General features: G+C 34.1%; 1 protein-coding gene across 1 annotated transcript in view; it reads right to left on the bottom strand.

Annotated features, from left to right (window-relative positions):
• The window catches only part of VPS50 (VPS50 subunit of EARP/GARPII complex), a 135,884-nt gene that overhangs the window by 45,966 nt on the left and 63,628 nt on the right, over positions 1–26,290 (bottom strand). The window contains exons 14-17 of the mRNA XM_042917804.1: positions 22,622–22,710; positions 15,559–15,653; positions 15,151–15,249; positions 2,816–2,906 (exon numbers count right to left, since the gene is read on the bottom strand). Of these exons, the coding sequence (XP_042773738.1) occupies positions 2,816–2,906; positions 15,151–15,249; positions 15,559–15,653; positions 22,622–22,710 (374 nt within the window). The remainder of the gene's footprint in view (positions 1–2,815; positions 2,907–15,150; positions 15,250–15,558; positions 15,654–22,621; positions 22,711–26,290) is intronic.

Below are 26,290 nucleotides of genomic sequence, written 5' to 3'. Positions count from 1 at the left end.
TAGCAACAACAATAAAATTCAAGTACATAATATATTCCATCAATGTACATGCAGAGTTAGAGAAAAAAAAATTAAACCTGATTCTTCAGGTTATTCACTTTTAAACCTTCAAAGTTGTCTGAAAACACAAACTTGAAAATATATGCTCAAAGTTTTCCCTAAAGACAACTCAGGTGCTGATATCACTTTAAGAAGCATTACCTAAATCAAGCTACTTTTGGCTTACTTTATGGAACTGCACAGAAAGTTTTTGAAAACAACTTGAATTTGAATAATTCTAAAAAATTTCACATAGCACCAAAGACCTAGCAGAATATGGTTTTAATCAATAAAAAGGCCACAATAAAAATTGTTAGGTCAGACACCTTGTATACTTATATGTTTACACCATTTGAGATATTCTACAAAAATACATCAAAATCTTTCTTTGTTATATTGCACTGAAGAACTTAAAAACTTTCATTCTATAAACTTGCATTTATTTTTCTTCATATATCTAGAAGCAGATAACACAAACACACATACTGAGGTCAAATGATAACATCTTTTAGACCTAAAGCTTGCCATTAATCAATTATATTCCATTAACTTCTTACATATGTTGGGAATGTCACCTGGCTTCTCTGTGCCTCAATTTCCTCACCTATAAAATGAGAGAGTCAATCTACAGTAAGAGAACCACAATGCTAATGCTAAAGAGTTGTAGCACCCAGCACAAATCATGCATTTCCCATAAGAGGAAACTGAGGTAGTCCAGAGGGATTCAGTGCTGAGTTCAAGATCACATTGCTTATTAGTGGAAAAGATGGAATAATCTTCAAAGTTTATTTGAATTCCAAATCTCTTGATTTGATGATTTTTCACAAAAATTTGGTAAGTTTGCAATTTGGTAATGTTTTTAATATTTTTAATATTAATACTAAATTTCACATTTTTCATATTCAAAGATAATATTCTTAAAAATTACATAGGCTTGTTAAATTTCAAATGATGTGTTTATTTTCTTTTTAAATTGCAACTACACATTAAATCAAATTCATAATAATGCTTAAAAACAATGCCATTATTTTTATCATTCTAAACAAGGGAAGACGCTAAATTAATGAGATGATTTTTTAAACCAAATCTATAGTACATGTGTCAAGTGAACACGATCTCATTTGTGAATAGTTTTTAAAGTAACTACTTTTTAAAATAGTTGTTAGAACCCTTAACATGAGCTCTACTCTCTCTCTCTTTTTTTAAAGATTTTAAGTATTAATCTCCACACCCAACATGGGATTTGAACCCACAACCCTGAAATCAAGAGTTGCATACTTCACCAACCGAGCCAGCCAGACACCCCTAGAACTACTGTCTTAAGAAAACTTTAAGTGCATAATAACAGTACTTTTAACTATAGGCAAAATCTTGTACAGTAGATCTGTATCCACCTTGCAAAACTGAAAATTCAAGGTAACTACTTTAAAGGAGATAATGTTCAATTGGATAGAAATATTTCAAATGTATCTTGTAAAAAAATTGTTTTATATTTACACCAAGTACATGTGCTCATATACACAAACATAATTTGATAGTTAAACACAAATTCAAACAAAATTATTTAAATAGGGATTCTAAAATCAATGCTAGAATTCTAAATAATGTTAAGGAATCATATTAAGATTTCTAAAATAATGTTAAAATCAATGTTAATTTTGCTGTCTTTCAAGCATTTATTAATCAACACATTTCACTGTATTTAATATTTCCACACTAGGAAGGCAATATGATAGAACTGAATAAGAAGTTAGCTCTTAAAAAACCATAAAGACTATCCTTACATAAAACTTCTAATCATGTATTCTTTACATTTATCCAGAATACAAAAGTTGCTTCTAGAATGCCATTCCTTCCAAGGGCAAAAGCTAAACATACTGGATCTTTAATGCAGGGATCTAAGTTTATATATTGTGTTTTGACATTTGGTATTTGTAGATCATCATCTATCACACAAGGAGTATTTATCTACAAGTGTGTTTCAACCAAGGCTTAGAAAACAACTCAATTAATATTTTCATAGATCATATATTCTATAAAGATGCAAGGAATAAATTAACTAATAAAAATTAATTAAGAGTATTTTTTATAAGTACCTCTTTTATTTCTGAGGAATTGTCTCACTACAAGGCACATTTACGAGTTGCAACATAAATTAGGAATCTATTAGTCCCTTTAAGAAACGACAAACAAGGATGTTTGGGTGGGTCAGTAGGTTGAGCATCCAACTCTTGATTTTGGCTCAGGTCATGATCCCAGCATCATGAGATCGAGCCCCATGTCAGTCTCTGCACTGGTGGAGCCTGTTTGGGATTCTCTCTCCCTCCCTCTTTCTCTCTTTCTCTTTAATCCTCTCCCCCACCTGCATACTCTCTGAGCTCTCTGTCTAAAATAAAATTTTAAAATTAAAAAAAAAAAAAGAAATTACAAATATTCTGTAAATATAAGCTTTTTCATTAAAGACCATCGAAATACAGCTGATTAATTTTCTGCAAAATTTAAATAAATCATTATTAGATCTTCTTCTGAAATCAAAAGAAAAAGATTAGGCAAAAGAGCTTTCCTGAAGTGCATAAACAAAATTTGTAAAAAGAGACAGATTTTGACATCTATAAAAGGATCACTCTTACAAAAGAGGTTTGCTATTAATCACTATTAAGGAAGGAAGGAAGACACTATTCTTTAATGATTTTATGAATGATTTTTTAATATCTGGGTTTTTTTAAAAAGATGACTAAATAAAAGACAGATTTATTTGTTCCTAAGAAACACTTACGTGAAGTTGCAAAATGCTGAAATTTGACTTAACGGGACAAAGCTCCCAGGTCTCATTCTCTAGAAACATCCTCAATTCATCAAGCCGTGTCCTTAAAAAAAGAAAACACTCCAAAAAGTTAGGAGAAAAGTAAACTGCACACAAGATTTAAGAAAATAAAATTTGATTATAGAATTATCATCATAATCACAATCAACTTTGAGAATCCATTCAAATCAACACAGCAAACACAAACATTTACTTTTACTTGTTACTATCTTATCGTTAAGAGAAAAAATTCTCAAATATTTACTAAACTCACAATATCTTTATTACAAAAATAATGTACAGGAAATGATATTTTAATTAAGGGATTAAACTAAAAGCTACTCACCAATTCACATACTTAAACTATCCCTAGCTAATTATATATCAATGCCAAAAAAGAGAAATAATTTACAAAGTTTATGAGATCATTAACACTAATAAATGCTTTATGCTAAACAGCAAAGATCTTAATCATACTTACTAAGCCACAAGATCAAGATGATTATCAGTCTCCAAATATATTTAGCTCAGTCCCTATCTCTACACAGCATTTACAAATTAAATTAGCAAATATGGTACTTATATGGCCAGCACTGCACTAATCATTTACATCATATTGATCTCTTCTTACTTTTTTAATGCTATTGCGGTTTACTATCGTGGATCATATATATATATATATATATATATATATATATATATATATATATAATCTAATATATATATATATAATCTAATATATATATATATAATCTAATATATATATATATATAATCTAATATATATATATATATATAATCTAATATATATATATATATAATCTAATATATATATATATAATCTAATATATATATATAATCTAATATATATATATATAATCTAATATATATATATAATCTAATATATATATATATATATATATATATATATATATATATATATATATATAATCTATCATACATTATATAGGCAGTTCCAGAAGAATAACTACTTCTTTCCAGTTGACCCAGGAAACAAAAGGGCCAGTGCCCACCCCTACTTTTCCCTTCTTGTAACAACTTCATTGTTATTACTAAACTGCCAAAACCAAAATCTAGATTTTTAAAAAAAATCCACAGGTTCTAAAGTAAAGAGACAATAAATAGGTAAATCTATAAACAGCAAAAACTGCTCCAAATATTAGAATTAACAGAGGGGGACTTTAAGATAACTATTATAATTAAGTTAAATAAAATAGAGAAAAAGAAGTACAAAATGGGTAGAAAAGAGAATTTCAAAGAATTGCAGTAATAAAAACAAAAAGAGAATCAGACATTCTGTAACTGAAAAATATAATCACCTTGAGTTAAAAATTGGTTAAGTAAACAGAAGACAGATTGACAGAAACTATCCAAACTGAAGCATGAATTGAAAACATAGAAGAAGCAACAGAAAAGATCATAAAAGATAGATGAGTCACAGTCAAAACATCTAGTATGCATGCAACTGAATTGAGAGGACAGAGAAATGAACAGAAGCAGTATTTAAGGAGGTAATGGCTGAGAATATTCCAAAAGTGATTGTGCCCGAACCACACACCATATACAAAAATGAACTAAAATGGACCATAGACCTAATGTAAGAACTCAGAACTATAAAAGTTTACAACTCTTACAATTCAACAATAAAAAGACAAATAACCCAACTGACAAATGGGCAAAGGTTTTGATCAGACATTTCTGCAAAGATTTACAAATGACCAATAAGCATATAAAAAAATGTTGAATATCATCAGTCATTAGGGAAATGGAATCAAAAGCATGAGACACCACACCACTGAGACAGCTATACTCAGAGATCGACAATAACAGGTATTGATAAGGATCTGTAGAAATGAGAGCTCTTATACAGTGCTGATGGGAATTTAAAATGGGGCAGCCACTTTGGGAAACAGTTTGGGGGTTCTTCAAAACATTAAGCGTGGAGTTACCACTTAACCTGGGAATTCCACTCTGTATTGGTTTCCGGTGCTGCTGTAACAAACCACCAGAACCTGAGTGGCTTAAAGCAACAGAAATTTATTCTCTAACAGCTCTGGAGGCCAGAGTCTGAAACAGTATTCACCAGGTTGCAATCAAGGTGTCAGCAGGGCTATACTCTCTGCAGAAGCTCCAAACATCATCTACAAATGTGTTCCTTGCTTCTTTCAGCTTATGGTGGTTATCACCATTCTATGGTTTGTAGCCTCAGCGTTCCAATCTCTGCCAATCTTCATATTACTTTCTCTGTGTGTGTCTTTTCCTCTGTGTTTGTGTCAAAGCATGAAAAAGCTCAACGTGCCAATACTGGCTTTTAAGATGGAAATGGTCATGTGCAAGGATGGGTGAGCAGCTTCTAAAAGCTGAGGATGTTCCCTTGCTGACAGCCACCAAGAAAATACGGATCTCAATCCTAAAACCATGAGAAACTGAATTCTGCCAACATCCTGAATGTGCTCAGATGTGTATTCTTCCTCAAAGCCTTTTGATTAGAGCCCGGCCCTGCTTACACCTTGATTTTGGCTCTGTGAGACCTTAAAGTTGAGCACCAAGCTGATCCAGACGTCAAACCTCAGAACTGTGGCGCAATAAATGGATGTTGTTTTAAGCTGTTAAGCTCACAGCAATTTATTACCTAATAATATAAAACTATTACAGTGATAAAAGGTACCAACTCAGACAAAAGCAGCTTTAGTAAACCCCTCCTGCATAAGGAGTATACAAAAAATAAGACAGGAAGTAAAAGTATACAATAAAAACATAGAAAGACACTAGAAGGGTAAGACAAAGTAAATGCAGTTAGAAAGTTGGTTCTTACATTACTCTGGAAGTATACTAACCTAAGATCAACTATAACAGAACAGGAGTGCACAGTGAAATGACAGTGACCACTATAAGAATCCATTTTTAAGAAGCTAACTGAAGGAAAAAAAAAAAACAGTATAAAAGTAAAAAATATGCATGATCAATCCAAAAGAAAGGAGGACAATTAATAAATGAAAAAAGAATAACACTTTTAGAAATAAAACAATATGATGGATTTAAACTCAACTATGCCAATGAATACATTAAATGGAAATAGGAAAAACAGTTCAAACAAAATACAAAACTCATGAGACTGTATTTAAAAACAACAGCAACATTGGGGGTGCCTGGGTGGCTCAGTCAATTAAGCATCTGACTTCAGCTCAGGTCATGATCTCAAGATTCATGAGTTCAAGCCCCATGTCGGGCTCCGTGTTGACAGCTCAGAGCTTGGAGCCTGCTTCAGAATCTGTGTCTCCCGCTCTCTCTCTGCCCCTCCCCTGCTTGCTCTCTCTCTCTCTCTCTCTCTCAAAAATAAATAAACATTAAAAAAATAATAAAACAACAACACAACAAAACAAACTACATGCTATTTACATGAGATACACTTTAAATATAAGGCCATAATTAGACTGAAAGTAAAAATTACACAGAAACATGATTTCTTAAAATTATGAAATAAGGTGGAATTTTTTTATCAAAATTTTTTCTTCACCTACTGTGATGATCTTTATGGTATTTTTCCTATATCCTGTTAGTTAGTAAATTAAATTAATTTTAAATATTTAGTCAACCTTATTCTCCCTCTTAAACATTATCTGTTTGTGATGTTATTATCCTTTTTAGGTATCACTGAATGCAATTTGCTAATATTTGTTTAGAAGTTTTACAGCTATATTTTTAGGAGATACTAGCCTATAATTTTTCTTTTTGTAATGTCCTTGTTACGTTTTGGTACCAGTGCTATGATGACCTCATCTCTGAAGGAGTGGTGTTGATTTTTCCTCCTTAAGTTGGGTAGAATTTACCAGGAAAGGCAGCAGGCCTAGAGATGGAAATGTTTTATTTTTTTTTTAATTTTTTTTTTTTAACGTTTATTTATTTTTGAGACAGAGAGAGACAGAGTGTGAACAGGGGAGGGGCAGAGAGAGAGGGAGACACAGAATCTGAAACAGGCTCCAGGCTCCGAGCTGTCAGCACAGAGCCTGACGCGGGGCTCGAGCTCACAGACCGTGAGATCATGACCTGAGCCGAAGTCTGACGCTTAACCGACTGAGCCACCCAGGCGCCCCGAGATGGAAATGTTTTAAAGTGCATATTCAACTTCTTTAAAATACATATGTCTATTCAGATTTTCTGTATTTCATTTTGTTACCTTATTAAATTTCGTTTTATAAGAAACTTGCTCTTTTCATCTACATGGTCAATTTCATTAGCAGAAGGCTGTTCCTATCATTTTATTACATATCTATATTACTAAACATTTACTGTATTCTTTTTTTAATTGAAGTATATTTGACACCCTATTATATTTTTAATGTCTAGGATCTATAAATACCCTCTTTTTAAATGCTGATATTGAAAATTTGTTTTCTTTTTTTTTGGCTGTCTCGCTAGTAGTTTTATAGAATTGTACTATACATTTGCTTTCTATTTCAGTGATTTCTGCTCTTATCATTTTTCTCCCTCTGTTTCTTCTTGTTTAATTTGCTGTCATCTTTGTAAGTTTTTGAAAGTGAAGTTAAGTGTACTGATTTTCAAACTTATCCTTTTCCAAAAACATGAACTTAAAGCTAGAAACTCTCCACCCTCTGCTTTAGGTGAATCCCACAACTTTGATGTCATGGTTTCATTATTATTCATTTTAAAAGATTTTCTAACTTCCAATATGATTCTTCTTTGACCACTAAAAATAGGTTGCTTAATTTCCAAAAACTGGTAGGTTTTTCTTGTTACCTCTCTGTTACTTATTTCTAGTTTAATTTCACTGTGGTCAGAGAATATAATCTCTATAATTTCAATCCTTTGACATTTTTTAAGTACTTGCTTTATGGCACAACAGATGATCAATTTTGATAAACTTCCTGTGTGCTCTTGAAAAAAATACATATTCTGTAATTGTGTGTGTCTCTCTCTCACACACAAACACAAATGAGGCGAATGTTGGTCAAACACATATCCTTAGTGATTTCTTGTCTGCTTTCATTATCAATCATGAAAAGTGGTATATAAAAAAATTCTATCATTATAGAATTGTCTATTTCTCCTTTTAGTCTGAATATTTTGCTTTATATGTTTAAGAGTTATGTCAGTAGGGGCATACAAATTTAGAATTATTGTTCTTCCTAATGAGTAACCCCTTATTATTATGAAGTATTCTCTTTATTTTTAGCAATACTTCTTGACTTAAAGTCTACTTTGTCTCTTAGGAATTTCTTTAATCTAATACAAAGTATCTACAACCGACTACCACAAATATCATACTTAACAACAAAGCACTGCACAATTAAGACACCCCCCCACACACACTTGTCATGACTTGTATTCAAAACTGTGCCAGAGGTCTTAACCAGTACAAAGATCAGAAAGGAATACATAAAACCATCATTATTCACAAATGACATAACTGTATACACAGAAAATTCAAAAGAATCTCCAACTATTAGATTTAATAAAATGCTAATTTAACCACCAGATCACAGGAATTTCAGGTCAACATACTAAGTCAATTTATATATGTATATATGTGTGTGTGTGTGTGTGTGTGTACATATATATATATATATGTATGCATATGTGCAAGAAACAACTGGAAACTTTAAATACAAATCAAAACTCAAAACAGCATAAAAAAGACTTTAGAGAATGGTCAAAAACAGGCATGACTAATCAACAGTGATAGAAGTCAGAACAGTGGTTACCTCTAAGGATGGTTTTGACTGGAAAATTGTGTATCTTAATCTGGGTAGTTTATGTGGTATACACATATGTAAAAATTTATGGATTTGTCCATTAAGATGTATGTACACTTTAATATTACACTTTAATATTTTTTTCAAAAGATAAAACCTTAATAATCCTCTCACTCCACTCCCTAAATTGTCTGCAATAAAGGCAGGCTTATTTTAAAAATATGGCCACCAAGGGCCTTAGGAAATGTCAATCCAATTGTGAAGGGTTGCAAGGTCATGACTAGGAGACAGCAGAGAGAGGGTCCTTTATTTCCAAATCTTATTCTTTTCATTGCACTATAGTTGAAAAATCTACTAATTTTGTGACTATAAATGATAAATTGGTTAATATTGTCCAAATTGATTCATTAGAGCCACAGAAAACTTCCTTTACACCTTTTTGCCCAAGAACATTTTACACAAATTGGAAGATTTGCATTTTACTTCTTTCTTCTATTTTACTCTACTAATACACACAAAGAATAGCAGTTATGATGAAAAAGCAGTGTGTATACAAACTACAAACTGCAATCAGATGCTGAATTACAGATATGACTGCAGACACATTACTTGAAGAGCAATCCTAGTTATTACTATTTAAGCAGTTCAGGTGCCCTCTGTGTCTTTTAGAAATAAGATACAAGTAGGATACAAAGAAGCTTCTGTGGCATACAAAAGAACAGGTACAATTAAAACGAAATTTGAGGGGCGCCTGGGTGGCGCAGTCGGTTAAGCGTCCGACTTCAGCCAGGTCACGATCTCGCGGTCCGTGAGTTCGAGCCCCGCGTCAGGCTCTGGGCTGATGGCTCGGAGCCTGGAGCCTGTTTCCGATTCTGTGTCTCCCTCTCTCTCTGCCCCTCCCCCGTTCATGCTCTGTCTCTCTCTGTCCCAAAAAAAATAAATAAAAAACGTTGAAAAAAAAAAAAAAAAAAAAAAAAAAAAAAAAACGAAATTTGAAAGATTGTAAAGGGCAAATATAGTAAAGAAGAACAATGACCAATCTGAGAAGCATCTCAAATGTACTGACCTCTGAATTAAAGGAAAAAAAAATCCATGAATTAGAACTGTGTGATACCCCGATCTTTTATTTAACTTGATAAAAGACTTGATGCAATATAAGGCAATTTCCAAAAACGAATGATAAAAACAAAGACTTCAAAGAAGGTAAAGATGCCAGTACAAGCCCATCATATTTGTAAGAGAAGGAAGTTGATGCTCAGAGAAGAAAACCAAATTACTGAGGAGGTGAAGTTAGTGAGTAGCACAATAGAGGCAGGAACCCAAGGCCACTGATAACACCACACTGCCCCCAAATACTTTACCAGCGGGAAGAAAACTGGAAGTCAATAACAATAGTATAAAGGAGGAGTTTATACTCCTCCTCTTAACAATAGTATAAGTGGAGTTTAATAGTGGTCCACCCACTATTACTGTGTTCTGTTGCAGAGGGAGTTAATCTGACATCAGATATACACCATGAAGATTCTGTTCCCAATTTAACTCAAAAATTTAAGCCCTACTGCATAGAGATGCAAATGTTTTTATTTTTATGTAATCTAATTTACAGTAGATTATTTTAAATGCTAAAAATAATTTATTGGTACCATTATAATCAAATTCAAGAACGTCTGTTTTCTGAAAAATATTTTTCCTATTCTCCCCAGAAATACAGTGAAGAGAGTTGCAACAATATCTCCTATCCCACACACATTCTCTCCTGCGACATGACTTTACCAGTATCCCATCAAATTTCTCTCCTCTTGAATCTGGGCCAACCTCATGACAGGCTTGTATTCCAAGGAATGTGGTAAAAGGACTGCACGACTTTTTTTGTTTGTTTGTTTGTTTGTTTGTTTGTTTTGAGGGCAGGGAGGGAGGGGCAGAGAGAGAGAATCTTAAGCAGGCTCCATGCTTCGCACAGAGCCCAACACAGGGCTCAACTTCACAGCCACTAGATCATGGCCTGAGCCAGTATCAAGAGTCAAACGCTTAACCAACTGAGCCATCCAGGACTACATGGCTTCTAAACATACATCAGAAAAGGCCATGAAGCGTCTACCTGTGTCTTTTGGAAAATTAGTGTTGTTGGAAGCCAGCTGCCATATAAGAAGCCCAACCATTCTGAGATCACCATACTGGAAAAGCTACATGCAGGCACTCTGGCTAACAAACCCAACTTTGTACATCCTCCGAGCCACCTCCACCAAGGTACAAGCAAAGGTACCATGGATCCTCCAGTTAAATCACTTGGTCCAGGTAGAAAACAAAGAGAAGTACTGTATATGGATAATAAACTTGGTCCTAGAAACACACATCTTAAAGATACTTTAAAAGTAAATCTTTCTTGGGGAGTCTGGATGGCTCAGTCAGTTAGGCATCTGACTGTTGATTTCACCTCAGGTCATGATCTCATGGTTCTGAGATCAAGCCCCACATTGGGCTCCAGGCTGGGTGTGAAGCCTGCTTACTATTCTCTGTCTCCTTCTGCCCTACATGCACGCACGTATGCTCTCTCTCTCTCTCTGTCAAAAATAAAAAATAAATAAAACTTTCTTACTCAGGCAATGGGAGAGTTTTTCTCCCTAAAAGGATAGGTGACCACTCCCCTCTTTTAACACCAGTTGCTGGACCTTTAGGATCCTTGAAAATATTTTATAAGATTTGATTATTAGAGTAATTAAAAATTAAAATGCACTTGTTTTAAATAGAATGTTTTGACAATTACATATTCTACATAATTTTTTTGTCATTACTATTTAAATCCGAGAATTTGTGCTTTGGGAATTCTGCAGCATCTGGCAGAAGGATTGCTTTGGATGTATACAAACTTGGTACATGAACATAAAGGAATTTGGGGGAATAAAACCTATATTTTTGTAAGGTAAGAATTCATATTGATATAGACTGTGCTCCCTCATAGTCTCATATAATTTTGCCCTAGAAAAAGATAATTGCATACAGTCTTTTATACAACTATCACAAGCCAACATGAGCACACTTTATAAATAGAAGATGTTCCACCCAAAGAGTAAAATGCTTCTATTTTCATCTTTTTATTATGCCTACATTTTCAAACCAATAGTCTAAGTAGACTCTAAGTCTGAATAATTTGGTCCAAGAATTTCTTCATTCTCAAAAGCTCTATTTGGTAGTAGAAAACCATGAAACAAATTGTGAGCATATTATAACATTTTTATTAACAAAATTAAAACCCACTTGATCTGTATTTCACCATGCTTCATACTGCTTTTCAATATTTATGTAGTATAATTTGATTTGGTGACTAAGACATTAAATTGGCATTTAATAGATTTAGATTCATCACTAGCTAACGCAATGACTTCTGTCAATTCAGTATTATCATACATTGGCATCATTTCTAAACCACCTGTAAAGTTTATCTTGCTTTATAAAGAAAAAGATACACTTCAGAACACATTAATGGTTGGCACTAATTTTACCAAATGATTTTTATTGTAATTTTCTAAATGGCAGCTGTTGAAGAGATAATGACTATAGCCAGTATATAAGCTAGACTTGTTTAGAAACTGGGAGTAGAGAAAAATCTTTAAAAGAAAGTTAAATGTTTACTTTTTAACGTATTCCAACAGCCTAACATACAATGCAGCAAGAAAAAAAGGACAAGATCTGCTGGCAACACTTATGGAGACCTTTTCGACTAGCCACCTCATTTTGCAGTTGATAGAACCAATATCCCAGAGAAGTTAAATGATTTGTCCAATGTCAGGGAGCTGGCAAGCAGCAAAAGTGGGATAAGAACCCAAGTCTATCTCCCAGTCCAGCTCTCTTTCTAAAAATACAGTATAGGGGCTCCTGGGTGGCTCTGTCGGTTAAGCATCCGACTTTGACCCAGGTCACAATCTCACGGTTCATGGGTTCCAGCCCCGCATCTGGCTCTGTGCTGACAGCTCAGAGCCTGCAGCCTGCTTCAGATTCTGTGTCTCCCTCTCTCTCTGCCCCTCCCCCGCTCACACTCTTGTCTGTCTCTCTCAAAAATAAATAAAATGTTAGGGGCGTCTGGGTGGCTCAGTCGGTTAAGCGTCCGACTTCGGCTCAGGTCATGATCTCACGGTTCGTGAGTTCAAGCCCCATGTCGGGCTCTGTGCTGACAGCTCAGAGCTTGGAGCCTGTTTCAGATTCTGTGTCTCCCTCTCTCTCTCTCTCTCTCTCTCTCTCTCTCTCTGACCCTCCCCCGTTCATGCTCTGTCTCTCTCTGTCTCAAAACTAAACGTTAAAAAAAAAAAAAATTAAATAAATAAATAAATAAAACATTAAAAAAATTTTTTTTTTTAAATACAGTACAGCCTCTTCAATGGGAAACAAATTTCATAAACACTTCTAAGAGAAGTCCATTAAAACTTTGAGTGTTGTGGAAACATTTAACAATTCATTTCTACAATCTCTAATTTCATCAAGGTGAACTTTGGTGAGGAAACTCCATCATGGTCATAGTCTAGAAATGCCCGTGCCTGGCTGCCATAGATGACAGACACCTTTTGACAACAAGTGAAGTAAAAAAGCAGAAGAGAGATAATTAAATAAGTGTTTTTGCATTGCACAAATCTTGCAGTCACTAGAAACACCAAAATGTCTCCCAGCTGTCTTACTGAATAAAAGTAATCTTTGAAAATGCATATGTGGCATGCTTTCATTCTGACAGGTAAGTGAGGCTTCTGGTTCCTTCATAGTTCCTTATCCTTTCCCACCTCTGATTTAAAAACTAATTATTTTAGGGGCGCCTGGGTGGCTCAGTCGGCTAAGCGTCCGACTTCAGCTCAGGTCATGATCTCGCAGTTCGTGGGTTCGAGCCCTGTGTCGGGCTCTGTGCTGACAGCTCAGAGCCTGGAGCCTGTTTCAGATTCTATGTCTCCCTCTCTCTCTGACCCACCCTGTTCATGCTCTATCTCTGTCTCAAAAATAAATAAACGTTAAAAAAAAAAATTAAAGAAAATAAAAATAAACTAAAAACTAATTATTTTGGAGCACCTGGGTGGTTCAGTTGGTTAAACAGCCAAGTCTTGATCTTAGCTCAGGTCTTGATCTCAGGGTTCTGAGTTCAAGCCCCATGTCAGGCTCCATAAAGTAAAATAAAAACTGCTCCTTTTATACAGCAATGCATACAAGTCAGGCCGTCTGTTTCAACATGGCTTAAGTTTTAACAGGAAAAAAAAATTATAAATAAACAAAGGCAGTGTTAGTGTTTCATGCTGTCCCCTTTCCACTGTTTTCCTGAGATATGATCAATTAAAAAAATTTTTTTTTAATTTTCTAAACATTCTCTTCAATTCAATTATAAAATTCAAAGGCTCTACTTTTGTACTGGATCAATCTAAATCCCTTTCAAAACATATTTAATAGTTCACAATTAACACAGAACACTTGTACTTAAATATATTTAATAATAAATTAGTTAATAGTTTGATGTCCAATAATCTCTCTTCTGATATGACATCAATGACTGTAACGATGTATTGACCCTGAACAAGGAGAAAAAGCAGAATTTAAAATCCTCACCAACCCTGGCATCAAATAACAACCAAAAAAATCAAACCTTGGGGCACCTGGGTGGCTCAGTCGGTTGAGCATCCGACTTCAGCTCAGGTCATGATCTCGCGGTTTGTGGGTTCGAGCCCCACATTGGGCTCTGTGCTGACAGCTCAGAGCCTGGAGCCTGCTTCGGACTCTGTGTCTCCCTCTCCCCTTGCCCCTCCCCCGCTTGTGCTCTGTCTCTCTGTCTCTCAGAAACGAATAAATGTAAAAACAAAATTTTTTAAAAAGTCAAAATTTTAAAAAGTAAAAATGTACAATAAAATTAAGATACAATTCAAATGATAAATTGTATATAAGGGATACAGTACATATAGTACAGGGCTCACCTTGTATCAGGAAAGGGCTAACAAATAGCTCTCTCGATTTAATGCTGCTTTAATTATCCAATCACATTGCTAATTAAACATTCTTTCCTACCTTCCTCCATTCCCAAAACCATTCCTAATCACCCTTTCTAAAGTCAGTGATGACTGTTTTGGACTGTAATACATAATCTTGACTTTGTGGCTTGATCCTAAATATCATGTCCTGTTCTTTAGAAGCCTTCTTACTCCTAAAAGGCAGATGCATTTAAGTAACCCCTCAATGAGCGCTGCCTCCACCGATCTAACTTTCTTACCAGCTCACACCACATATGGAGGTATAGAATAGTGGCCAAATTGTTTTGGTGAACTCTGACATAATAATAATGTTTCACCCAAAGAGAAACTGGTTCAATATTTAGTTCAACATTTTGAGCCCCTCAAAACAATCTATTAAATTTATAATAAATAAGTAATGAGGGTATTTTATGGGATTTTGGAGGGAAAAAAGTCCTTAACCATCTTAAAAAGACTTCAAAGAACAAATTCTTCCAAATTCAAAAGTAATTGTTTTAAACCAATTAATGCTATAAGGTTTAAACATGAGACAAAGTATTCTCATTATGTACATAAGTCTATTCACATTTTATTAGAGTTCCTACCTATGGTAGTTCTTAAAATAATTGACGCTTTGTTTTCTGATGGACTCTTGCAAAACTTCAGATTTGCTACCACAAAATTCTTCTCCAACTTGCATCAACCTAGTTGGATAAAAAAATTCATATTAATTTCAGTAACATCCTTATAGAACAAAAGTAGTCTAGGTCATCTTTCTTCAAAGATAACAAACCAAAAAAATGGATGTTTGAAGAAATTCTAAACATCACAAATTCATTATGGTTTACAGACATCTGAAGGACAGAAACCCAGCAGAAATTAGATGATGAATGTTCAATTGTCTTCATTTCCATGAAGAAGTTACACCTGATAACTCACTGATTCATGATTTCTTTGATTACCATGGTTGAATGAAACAAACTAAAGAATTAAAACAAGATCTCAAACAGTACCTGCTGATTATATCCAAAACAAAGATGAAATCATCATATTTAAATATAGACAAATCCGTTCCAAGCAAGTAGGTTTTTACTTTTAGTTGAACATCCTGTAAAACAAAACAAAAAAATATTTCAGGTAAATCCAAAATATAGAAAATAAGTTCCCAGAACCATTTATTCTACAGTTACAAATTAAAATGAGACAGGAATATATTATTAAGAATATATATTTAGGACAATAACCAATATCCTTACAGTGGTATCATAGAGATAATTCCACAAACATCAGTATAAAAATAGTAATGGCCACAATCATCACTATTAATACATACACACACATGTAAGATAAGAATTATACCCAAGTGTTGGCTATGAAGATAAAAATCACCACTTATGTGTAGCTTGGTAGGCTAGAAACCCCAAAATAACCAATTAAAAAATAATTAGAATTAATAAGATAACCATTTCAAGTGATTATGTATAATACATAAAAATTAAGTTTTCATGTATTTCTGCTGTAGCACCTTAAAATGAAGAGATTCCATTTATTTATTTATTTTTAATTTTTTTTAACATTATTTATTTTTGAGACAGAGAGAGACAGAGCATGAACGGGGGAGGGTCAGAGAGAGGGAGACACAGAATCTGAAACAAGCTCCAGGCTCTGAGCTGTCAGCACAGAGCCCGATGAGGGGCTTAAACTCACGGACCGTGAGATCATGACCTGAGATGAAGTCGGCCGCTTAACTGACTGAGCTACCCAGGCGCCCCGAAGAGATTCTATTTAAATAAATGTTAAAAGTGTAATATACTTAGGAAAAATTTTAAAAGGCAATATCAGACCTATAAGAAAGAACTAAGAACCCTAGTAGGATACAAAAGAAATTTCAATAAAATGAGAGTCAAGGGACTGAATGAGTGACTAAATAGTGCAAGTCAACTTTTCCAAATTAATGCAGTGGTTCAATGAAATTCTAACCAAATCACAAAAAACTTTTCCTTTGAACAATCACTCTAAAATTCACCAGAAATAAGAAGCAGGCAATAACCTGTTTTTTTAAAATAAAGCTTTGAAAAGACAGCTTAAAAGGTATAAGTGAATGGGGTGACTGGGTGGCTCAGTCGGTTAAGCATCCGACTTCAGCTCAGGTCATGATCTCACTGCTCATAAGTTCAAGCCCTGCATCAGGTTCTGTGCTGACAGCTCAGAGCCTGGAGCCTGCTTCAGATACTGTGTCTTCCCCTCTCTCTGTCCCTCCCATGTTCATTCTCTCTCTCTCTCTCAATAATAAATAAATGCTTAAAAAAAATTTTTTAAAGATGTAAGTGATGTTGGAGGACTTGTACTATCTTCATTAAATACATAAAAAACTATTTTTTAAAAAAGAATACTACCAATACCCAAAGAATCAATAAAATATGACACCTCAGAAATAGTGCTAATATATATACATGAGCTTAAGAAACCGCAATAAAAACTGTTTGCCCATTATTTACTTTTTGTCAGCATTATGCTAAGAACTTCATATATTATCATTAATCCTAAAATCGTTCTGTTGAGCAGGCATTTATTATCCTAAGAGATAAAAAACTGAAAATAGGCCAAGTAATTCTCTAAATTCACATGCACCATGAATGACAAAGCTAAGACTTGAACCCAGGTCTCTCTGCCTCCAAAGTCTCTTTTCACTGGACCTTGCTATAAGGAGGCATCACAAATAAAGACACAAGAAAAAAGATCATCCAGAAAATAGTGAAAGGAAAACCAACTAGATTTGGAGGGAAGAACAACTCTCTCCTCTCTACATCACATATCAAAAGATATATAAAAGGACTGAATAAGTGTTTTTGTATGTTTTCAAAAAATTAAAAATTAATCCAATAAAGCAAAAATATTTTTTGAGTACCTATTAAGTGTTCTAGGCAGTACTCTACGTACTTGGGATATAGCAATTAATGTAAAGATTGTAATGTATAGATAATGTATAGATAAATATCTATAATTACCAGATGAATGTTGACCTGAGCTTTACATAGGAAAAAATAGTTTAAGAATAAATGTAGCATAAATTACAAAGGACAAAGGTCAATAGTTTGACTTCATAAAAATGTAGATCATCTGCATATTGAAAATAAGTGAACAGACATATGATATACAAAAGATTAGTCATTATCATATAAATCATTTAGAACTTATGAACAAAAAACAAATAATTCACAAATCAGTTAAGTTATGGAGTTTTTAAATGTTCACCTTCTCTAATAATTAAAGAAGTATGAATTAAAACATTAATAAAAATATAAACAGATTCAACTGCCTAATTAAAAGATAAAGTCTCTCAAAAAAAAACCATTTCTTTTATATTTATAGAAGACACAAACATGATCCAAAAGCATTTAAAATAAAGACACAAAGGAAAATATGAACAAAATAAACACAGCAATGGTAATAATAAAACAAGCTAGAATTCATAGCAAAATGCCTCAGGACAAAAGAACTACATATTTTTTTAACTAATGAAGGGAATTACATACAAAGAAGGTAGGTAAAGTGGTTATTAGCATTGCAGCATCAATCAACCTAGCATCCAAGTATAAAAAGCAAAAGCTATTGTTAGAAATAAAACAAAAACCTGACAAAATTACAATTCTTCTGAAAGATTAAAACCCCTCCCTCAGAATGACACAGGCCAAGGAAACAAAAAATAAATAAAATATAGATTAGAATAATACAATTAATAATAAGCTTGCTTTAATATACACATAGAACTTAACTCCCACCACAAAGAAGAAATACATGGTTATTTTTCCAAATGCCCAAGCAAAACATTTTTAAGTGGGTGGCTAATAGGATGTAAAGAAAATCTCAAATTCACAAAAAGTAGAAATATTGCAACCCTAATTCTCTATAGTAAAAAGAAATAATAAGCACATGAATAATATGAATAATTTCTTACATATCAAATATTTAAAGATAAAATAAAAATCTTGGAAGATCAAGACTTTCATATAGTTAGGTTTGTAAGCTCCATAAGGTCAAGTATCATGGGTTCACCGCTGTGTTCTCAAATTGACAGTTTCTGCCAAATGGTACAATTGATACAAACTTTTTTATTACAGACTTTCTAGTTGAGTAAAAATGCATGGAAAATATTCTAAAAATTTTCGTATCAAAAATCACAGTCATTCTGATTTTGAATTTAATTTTTATGTCAGAAAGGTTAAATATCTTCTTAGAATTTAATTATCCCTGTATTTATGACGAAAGTATACAAATTGTCACACACTCACTTATGCGTTGGAATTCAGGATTTCAGATGTTAGAAATGTATTATGGCACATATATAGCATATATCATATAACAGCCCCAGTGGGGTGTAAGACAGTATCCCAAAATAAAATGCATTAATATTCCTGCAACATATAAATGTTCACTTTAATGAGATAAACACTACAAAAAGTTTAATGACAATACTGGTCTGGTTCTGTTGCTGAATGAATTCAAATTGGGTCAGGTTTGCCTGCTGAATATGTTATCAAAAAACATTTGAAAAAAAAAAAAAGAAAAAGAAAAAAAAAAAAAAAAGAAAAAAAAAAAAACATTTGTTTTTCATAGATTTTGCTTTTTCAAATTGAATTGAGCCTTGTACTTTCAACTGACAAACACTCAAATGCGTTCCTAATGTATGCAAAATACTGTTTAGAACTAGTTGAGAACTGTGGTAGGGGGGCAAATGAGACTTGGGAGTGGTGGAGATGAAGATATTCTAAAGCTTGAAACGTACAACACAATAATCTATACTCAAAAGAATGATCACTTTCATTAAACTAGCTAAATGCTTAAATTTACTAAACCTCATATTTAACAGATTCTACTATATCAGGAATGATATCAGATTGCCAGACTGAATGGAAACTAGCTATATGAAATGCCAGGTCAGTATTTCAAAGTACACTGAATTACCAGAAATTCTGCCATGGATTCTACAATTTCAAGTACAATCAGTGTTATTAGGAGACTATATCAGGAAATTAAATCAGAAATAACTCCTATCTGACCCTACACTTATACTCAGTGGGTATGAGATTTCCCTTTCCAGTATATATAAAATTCAGAAAAACATCAGCCCAAACCCATAATTAATAATAAATTAAAAAGCAGTTAAAGGGAGCAGCTGGGTGGCTCAGTCAATTAAGTATCTTACCACGGCCTAGGTCATGATACCGTAGTTTTTGAGTTCAAGCCCCACGTCGAGCTCTGTGCTGACAGCTCAGAGCCTGGAGCCTGCTTCTGATTCTGTGCCTCCCTCTCTCTCTGTCCCTGCCCCACTCCTGCTCTTTTTCTCTCAAAAATAAAAACAAACATTTAAAAAAAAAAGCAGATTAGGGATGCCTGGGGGGGCTCAGTTGATTAAGCATGCAACTCTTGATTTCAGTTCAGGTCATGATCTCAGGGTACATGGGATCAAGCCACACATTGGGCTCCATGCACTGATATCATGGAGCCTGCTTAGGATTCTTTCTCTCCCTCTCTCTCTCTCTGCCCCTCACCACACTCTCTCTCTCAAAATAAATAAACTTTTTTTTTAAGTAGTTTAATATAGAATAAAGGCCCATATATGAAAAACCCACAGCTAACATCATACTCAATGGTAAAAAACTGAGAGCTTTTCCTCCAAGATTAGGAATAAGAAAAAGATGCCCACTCTTGCTACTTTTATTCAACACTGGATGTCCTAGCCAAAGCAATTAGACAAAAAGAAGAAAGGAGGCATCCATATTTGTAAGGAAGAACTTAAACTGTCACTGGCAGATTATAGGGTATTATACATAGAAAACCTTAAAGACTTGACCAAAAAACTACTAGAAGTAAAAAATAAGTTCAACAAAATTTCAAAATACAAAATTAATACCTAGAAATCGGTAGCATTTCTATAAACTAATAACAAAGTAGCAGAAAGAGAAATTAAGAAAATAATTCCACTTACTGCTGCGCCAAAAAGAATAAAATACCTAGGAATAAACAACCAAAAAAGGTGAAAGACCTTTACTCTGAAAACTATGAAACGATTAAAGAAATTGAAGACAACACAAACAAATGGAAGGATATTCCATGCTCATAGACTCAAAGAATATTGTTAAAATGTCCATACCAGCCAAAGCAACCTACAGATTTAATGCAATCCCTATCAAAATACCAACAGCACTTTTCATAGAGCTAGAACAAACAATCCAAAATTTGTATGGAACCACAAAAAAAGACCCCAAATAGCCAAAGCAATCTTGAGAAAGAACAACAAAGCTGGAGGTATCACAATGCCAGACTTCAAGATATATTACAAAACTGAAACAATCAAAACAGTATATTACTGGCACAAAAATAGATACATAGACCAATGGAGTATAATAGCCCAGAAATAAGCCCACACTTGTATGGTCAATTAATCTATGATAAAGAAGGCAAGAATACACCATGGGAGAAAAGACAGTTTCTTCAATAAATGATGCTGGGAAAACTGGAAAGCTACATGCAAAAGAATGAAACTGGACCACTTTCTTCCCTAAGCACAAAAACAATTTCAAAATGGATTAAAGACCTAAATGTGACACCTGAAACCATAAAGCTCCTAAAAGAAAACATAAGCAGTAATCTCTTGGACATGAGCCTTAGCAACATCTTTACAGATTTTTTTTTTTTTTTAATTTTTTTTTAACGTTTATTTATTTTTGAGACAGAGAGAGACAGAGCATGAATGGGGGAGGGTCAGAGAGAGGGAGACACAGAATCTGAAACAGGCTCCAGGCTCTGAGCTGTCCGCACAGAGCCCGACGCGGGGCTCGAACTCACGGACCACGAGATCATGACCCGAGCTGAAGTCGGCCGCTTAACCGACTGAGCCACCCAGGCGCCCCTCTTTACAGATTTTTTACCTCAGGCAAGGGAAACAAAAGCAAAAATAAAGTATTGGAACTACACAAAAATAAAATGCTTTTTCATGGCGAAAGAAACCATCAACAAAATGGAAAGACAACCTACTGAATGGGAGACGATATATGCAAATGATATATCTGAGAATATATAAAGAAATTATACAACTCAACTGCAAAAAAAATCCTCAAATAATCCAATTAAAAATGGGCAAAGGACCTGAGTAGACATTTTTCCAAAGAAGGCATACAGATGGCCAACAGACACATGAAAAGATCTCAATGTCACTAATCATCAGAGAAATGCAAATCAGAACCATGAGATATCACCCTATACCTGTCAAAATGGCTAAAATCAAAAAAGAGATGAAATAACAAGTGTTGCTGAGGATGTGAAAAAAAAGGAACTCTTGATTTAGCACTACTGATAGGAATGTAAATTGGTGTAACCACTGTGGAAAATAGTACTGAAGTTCCTCAAAAAATTAAGAATAGAATTACTATATGATTCAAAAGAGCAGCCCAAAAAGAACAAAAAAGAGTTATCTTCAAAGAAATTACACTTTTGTCTAGGAAGTAATAAATTTAAAGAAATTAACAAATTTAATTATCTGATAACAACTATGCCACTAAACTGTAAAAGAAAAGTTTAAGAAGATACATTCAGTCAATAAACATGTAAGATGCCCTCAAGGCACAAAATCACTGACTTAGAAAAAACTTTTTCATTCTATACTAGATGTTAACCCAACTATCACCTATTTAGTTTTCCTTTATCTAAAATTAACAGAAAGGAAAGAAAACATAAATAAATGAAATAAAAATAAATAGAGTATCTCAATAAGAAAGCAATTTCTTAAGGTAAGCGTGCATTTGCTAGGACACTAAAAGCAAAAATGTAACCAAGGAATATATATATATTCCCAATAGAGATTTTCAAATTAGAAGATTTACAGACAAATAAAACTGTGAACTAAATTACAGAAGTTAAATTAAATGACAGATATAGTCCAAAGAAAAACTAACATATAACTAAATCTATAAGGAATACAAATAAGTACAGAAAAGTTCAAACACCGAATTTCTAAAACTTTGGCATGAAAGTTTCAGTTGCTTTTGTAAAGAAAATAATTAAAAAAACCCAAACCTGCCATATTCGTGTAAGTCCATGTTCCAATTTCTTTTTTATGTAGCCACGATCAAAATTAGTTTCTTCAGTACCCATATTACTCCCTTCTGAAAATAAAAGAGGATACACATTTTCAGATTTGATTCCCATTTTTGTTTTCCGAAAAAAACATTTTAACTCTCATGTATTGTAAGCCTATGTAAAATATACAAATATTTATACAATCAAAATAATGTCAAAAATAGGTATTAGGATTAAACCCATTTTATAAGATACACAAATTCAGACTGTGAAATGTTAAGTATTCTACACTTAAGACCACTCAGTACCTATGTGATTGCAGCTGGAATTCTAACTTAGGTAGTGTGATTGCAGAGACAAGGTTCTCGATGACTGCCAGGGCATTACAGGAACCAATAACCTAAGTATCAGTTAATAAGCATGTTACCAAAAGTACAGATTGCAGAACTGCACATGCAGTAAGGTAATGATGCATATGTTTTATATTTTTCATAATCCAGGATAGTCCTATCCATTCCAAATAATCTAACAATGTCCAGTTCAACAGGTAAGAGCAATGATGTGCTTCAAAACAAATTTCCCCCCTAAAAGAAACCGGAAAATGCAATTATGTACATTTATATTAAAAAGATTATGCCTTTTTATGACTAAACTATGTGGAACAACTAAGGATGTTATTTCATCTTAGGCTAGCAGGGTGTCCACTGGTAACCAGCAAAAGGCCCTTGCATAGGCCACATCCCAGGTTCATGCCTTGTGTACCTTTGACCACTCCTACAGCTGAAGCTATTTATTATCTGTTCAGTGTGGCTACCAAGAAACCAGCAGCTCAGGGCAGTGCACCCAGACTGTACCTTTAGAGTTTTATTTTATGATAGTAAAGTGTTAAGATACCAAGAGTATCATTACAGCAGGTGACCTCGAGACTGTTTCAGCTTTATGAAGTTCTGTGAAGAAAAATTTTCAAATTTTGGACTCCTACAATTGTATTTCTTAATGTGAATATGAAAGGATTAATTTCAAGTGAAAAAATGACTTTTTGGAGTTCTACATATTGTCAGCTGTTAGGCTCATCAGAGTCCTGAATATTCATAAAATACACAAAATCAGGTCAAGGAATTGTAGCAGAGAGGATTAAGTATGAAAGGCTCAATTGGTGTTTTAAGTTTGACTCTATAACCCAATAAAAATACATACATATATACAATAATACATGCAAACTATGAGCCTGAAGCAAAAAAGCAAACCTCACTATGATGAATATATATTGTCCCCTAAACTCTTCTTTTATATCTAAAGTTGTATTAATTTTGTTCCAAACTTTGTCTTTGGTTTCTCCTTAATGTATTAGAAAAGGGAAAACAGGTGCTGAAATGTCTTAACAGTTTCTGCAACTAGAAAAAAAAGAAAGGTTGCCAAAACAGGATAAACTTGTGAAGATCTGGAATCCCATTAAGCCGAACAATTCCCTAAGTAACCTGAGGTTTAAAAAGAAAAAGGCAGGGACGCCTGGGTGGCTCAGTCTGTTAAGCGTCTGACTTCGGCTCAGGTCACGATCTTGCGGTCCGAGAGTTCGAGCCCCACATTGGGCTCTGTGCTGACAGCCCAGAGCCTGGAGCCTGCTTCGGATTCTGTGTCTCCCTCTCTCTCTCTGACCCTCCCCTGTTCATGCTGTCTCTCTCTGTCTCAAAAATAAATAAATGTTAAAAAAAAAAAGAAAAAGGCATATGTATATTTCATTAATAATAGTCTTATTATTATCTCTTGACCCATTTCATTTGATATTAACAACAACCAGTGTAAGCACTTCATATTTTCTCTAAACTTTACACCAAATCTACAAGTAGATGTGTTACTACCCTATATGGGACTTTTTATTTGTTCTGTTTTTTTTAATCTATCATTCTAAGAGGAAAGCTGAGGCATGGAGAAGATAAACTTCTTCACATTCTTATCTTTGGAAAATGGCAGTCAAAATCGGAAGCCATGTATCTCTGACTGCAAAGCCCATGCTCACAGAGGTAGTACAGGGATGAGAGTATAGGAGTTAGGTAAAAACAGTCTGGCCTAGAAACCTAGCTCAGTGTCCACTCCTTTCTTCTGCTTTCTCATCTTTCCCTACCTTTGCCATCCTCCCAGCAATATTTCTAAAAGGATTCCTTCTGTAGAATTTTCCTCTGTTATTTTTTTCAAGTATATTTATTTATTTTGAGAGAGAAAGAGAGAATGAGCAGGACAGGGGCAGAGAGAGAGAGAGAGAGAGAGAGAGAGAGAGAGAGAATACCAAGAAGGCTCCATGCTTAGCACAGAGCCCGACATGGGGCTCAGTCTCATGACCATGAGATCATGACTTAAGCCACTATCAAGAGTTGGATGCTCAACTGAGCCACCGGGGCACCCCCATTATTTTTTGCTATCTATATATTCTATATATATTTATAAGCTTCTTATGAGTCAAGACAAATATTAAACTTATGTCTTCTATACTACCAGAATCCTACAGTAAGATTTGAGTGAGCTTCCACCCACCCAACCACAGAAACCAAGCATCTCAGAAATTAGAAGCTACTTGGGGCGCCTGGGTGGCTCAGTCGGTTAAGCGTCCGACTTCGGCTCAGGTCACGATCTCGCAGTCCGCGGGTTCGAGCCCCGCGTCGGGCTCTGGGCTGATGGCTCAGAGCCTGGAGCCTGCTTCCGATTCTGTGTTTCCCTCTCTCTCTGCCCCTCCCCCGTTCATGCTGTGTCTCTCTCTGTCTGAAAAATAAATAAACGTTAAAAAAAAAAAATTAAAAAAAAAAAGAAATTAGAAGCTACTAAACTAATTTGATTGATTAGCTACATTAAATTGTGTGCAAAACAAAAACTTGTGCAGTATAATTTATTTTGACCATATTAAACAAAATGCTGATAAAAGCATTTAGTACTTTTAAAAAGTATCTCAAATACTTAATCTAAGCTATTGTACAAGGATAATCACTTAAGACATATAGTTATATAAATGAAGTAATTTAAATATAATGTCTAGTTAATATAATTTCTCAAAGATTTGTTCCTTATGTAGCTGACTATACCATAGTCATTTAAAGTTGTGGTTTTTATTCAAAGATTAATATTTTAAAACCTTGCTTTTTATGAAATTTTAAGTCCTACTGTGTTTTCACAGGAAGAAAAATGTAATTATTAATCCTTAGAATCTAGCTTTATTAGTACAACTTGACAACTAGCAAAAAGATTTAATAGTAAACATTAGCATTGATTTTACAGTAAATTTGGACAGACCAATGCCTTAACTAGTTTGGAATTAATTTTTTCAAAGACCTTTTGTTAATAATTTAGTCCTAAAGCCATCATGACATATTCCTGAAAACTGGTAGTATCTGTCACTTAAGAAGTCCTTTGGCCCAGTTAATCCCCAAAGATAATGGAGATTGTAAAGAAAATGAATGACTTGGGGCACCTGGGTGGCTTAGTCAGTTAAGCATCTGACTTTCACTCAGGTCATGATCTCACGGTTCGTGGGTTTGAGCCCCACATCAAGCTCTGTGCTGACAGCTCACAGCCTGGAGCCTGCTTCGGATTGTGTCTCCCTCTCTCTCTGCCCCTCCCCAACTTGTGCTCTGTCTGTCTCTCAAAAATGAATGTTAAAAAAAAAAAAATGATTTCCAG

This window comes from Panthera leo, chromosome A2 (assembly GCF_018350215.1).
Source record: "Panthera leo isolate Ple1 chromosome A2, P.leo_Ple1_pat1.1, whole genome shotgun sequence".
NCBI classification, from domain to species: domain Eukaryota; kingdom Metazoa; phylum Chordata; class Mammalia; order Carnivora; family Felidae; genus Panthera; species Panthera leo.
Note: the sequence above shows the minus strand (reverse complement) of the source record. Positions and strands in the feature narration are given on the sequence as shown.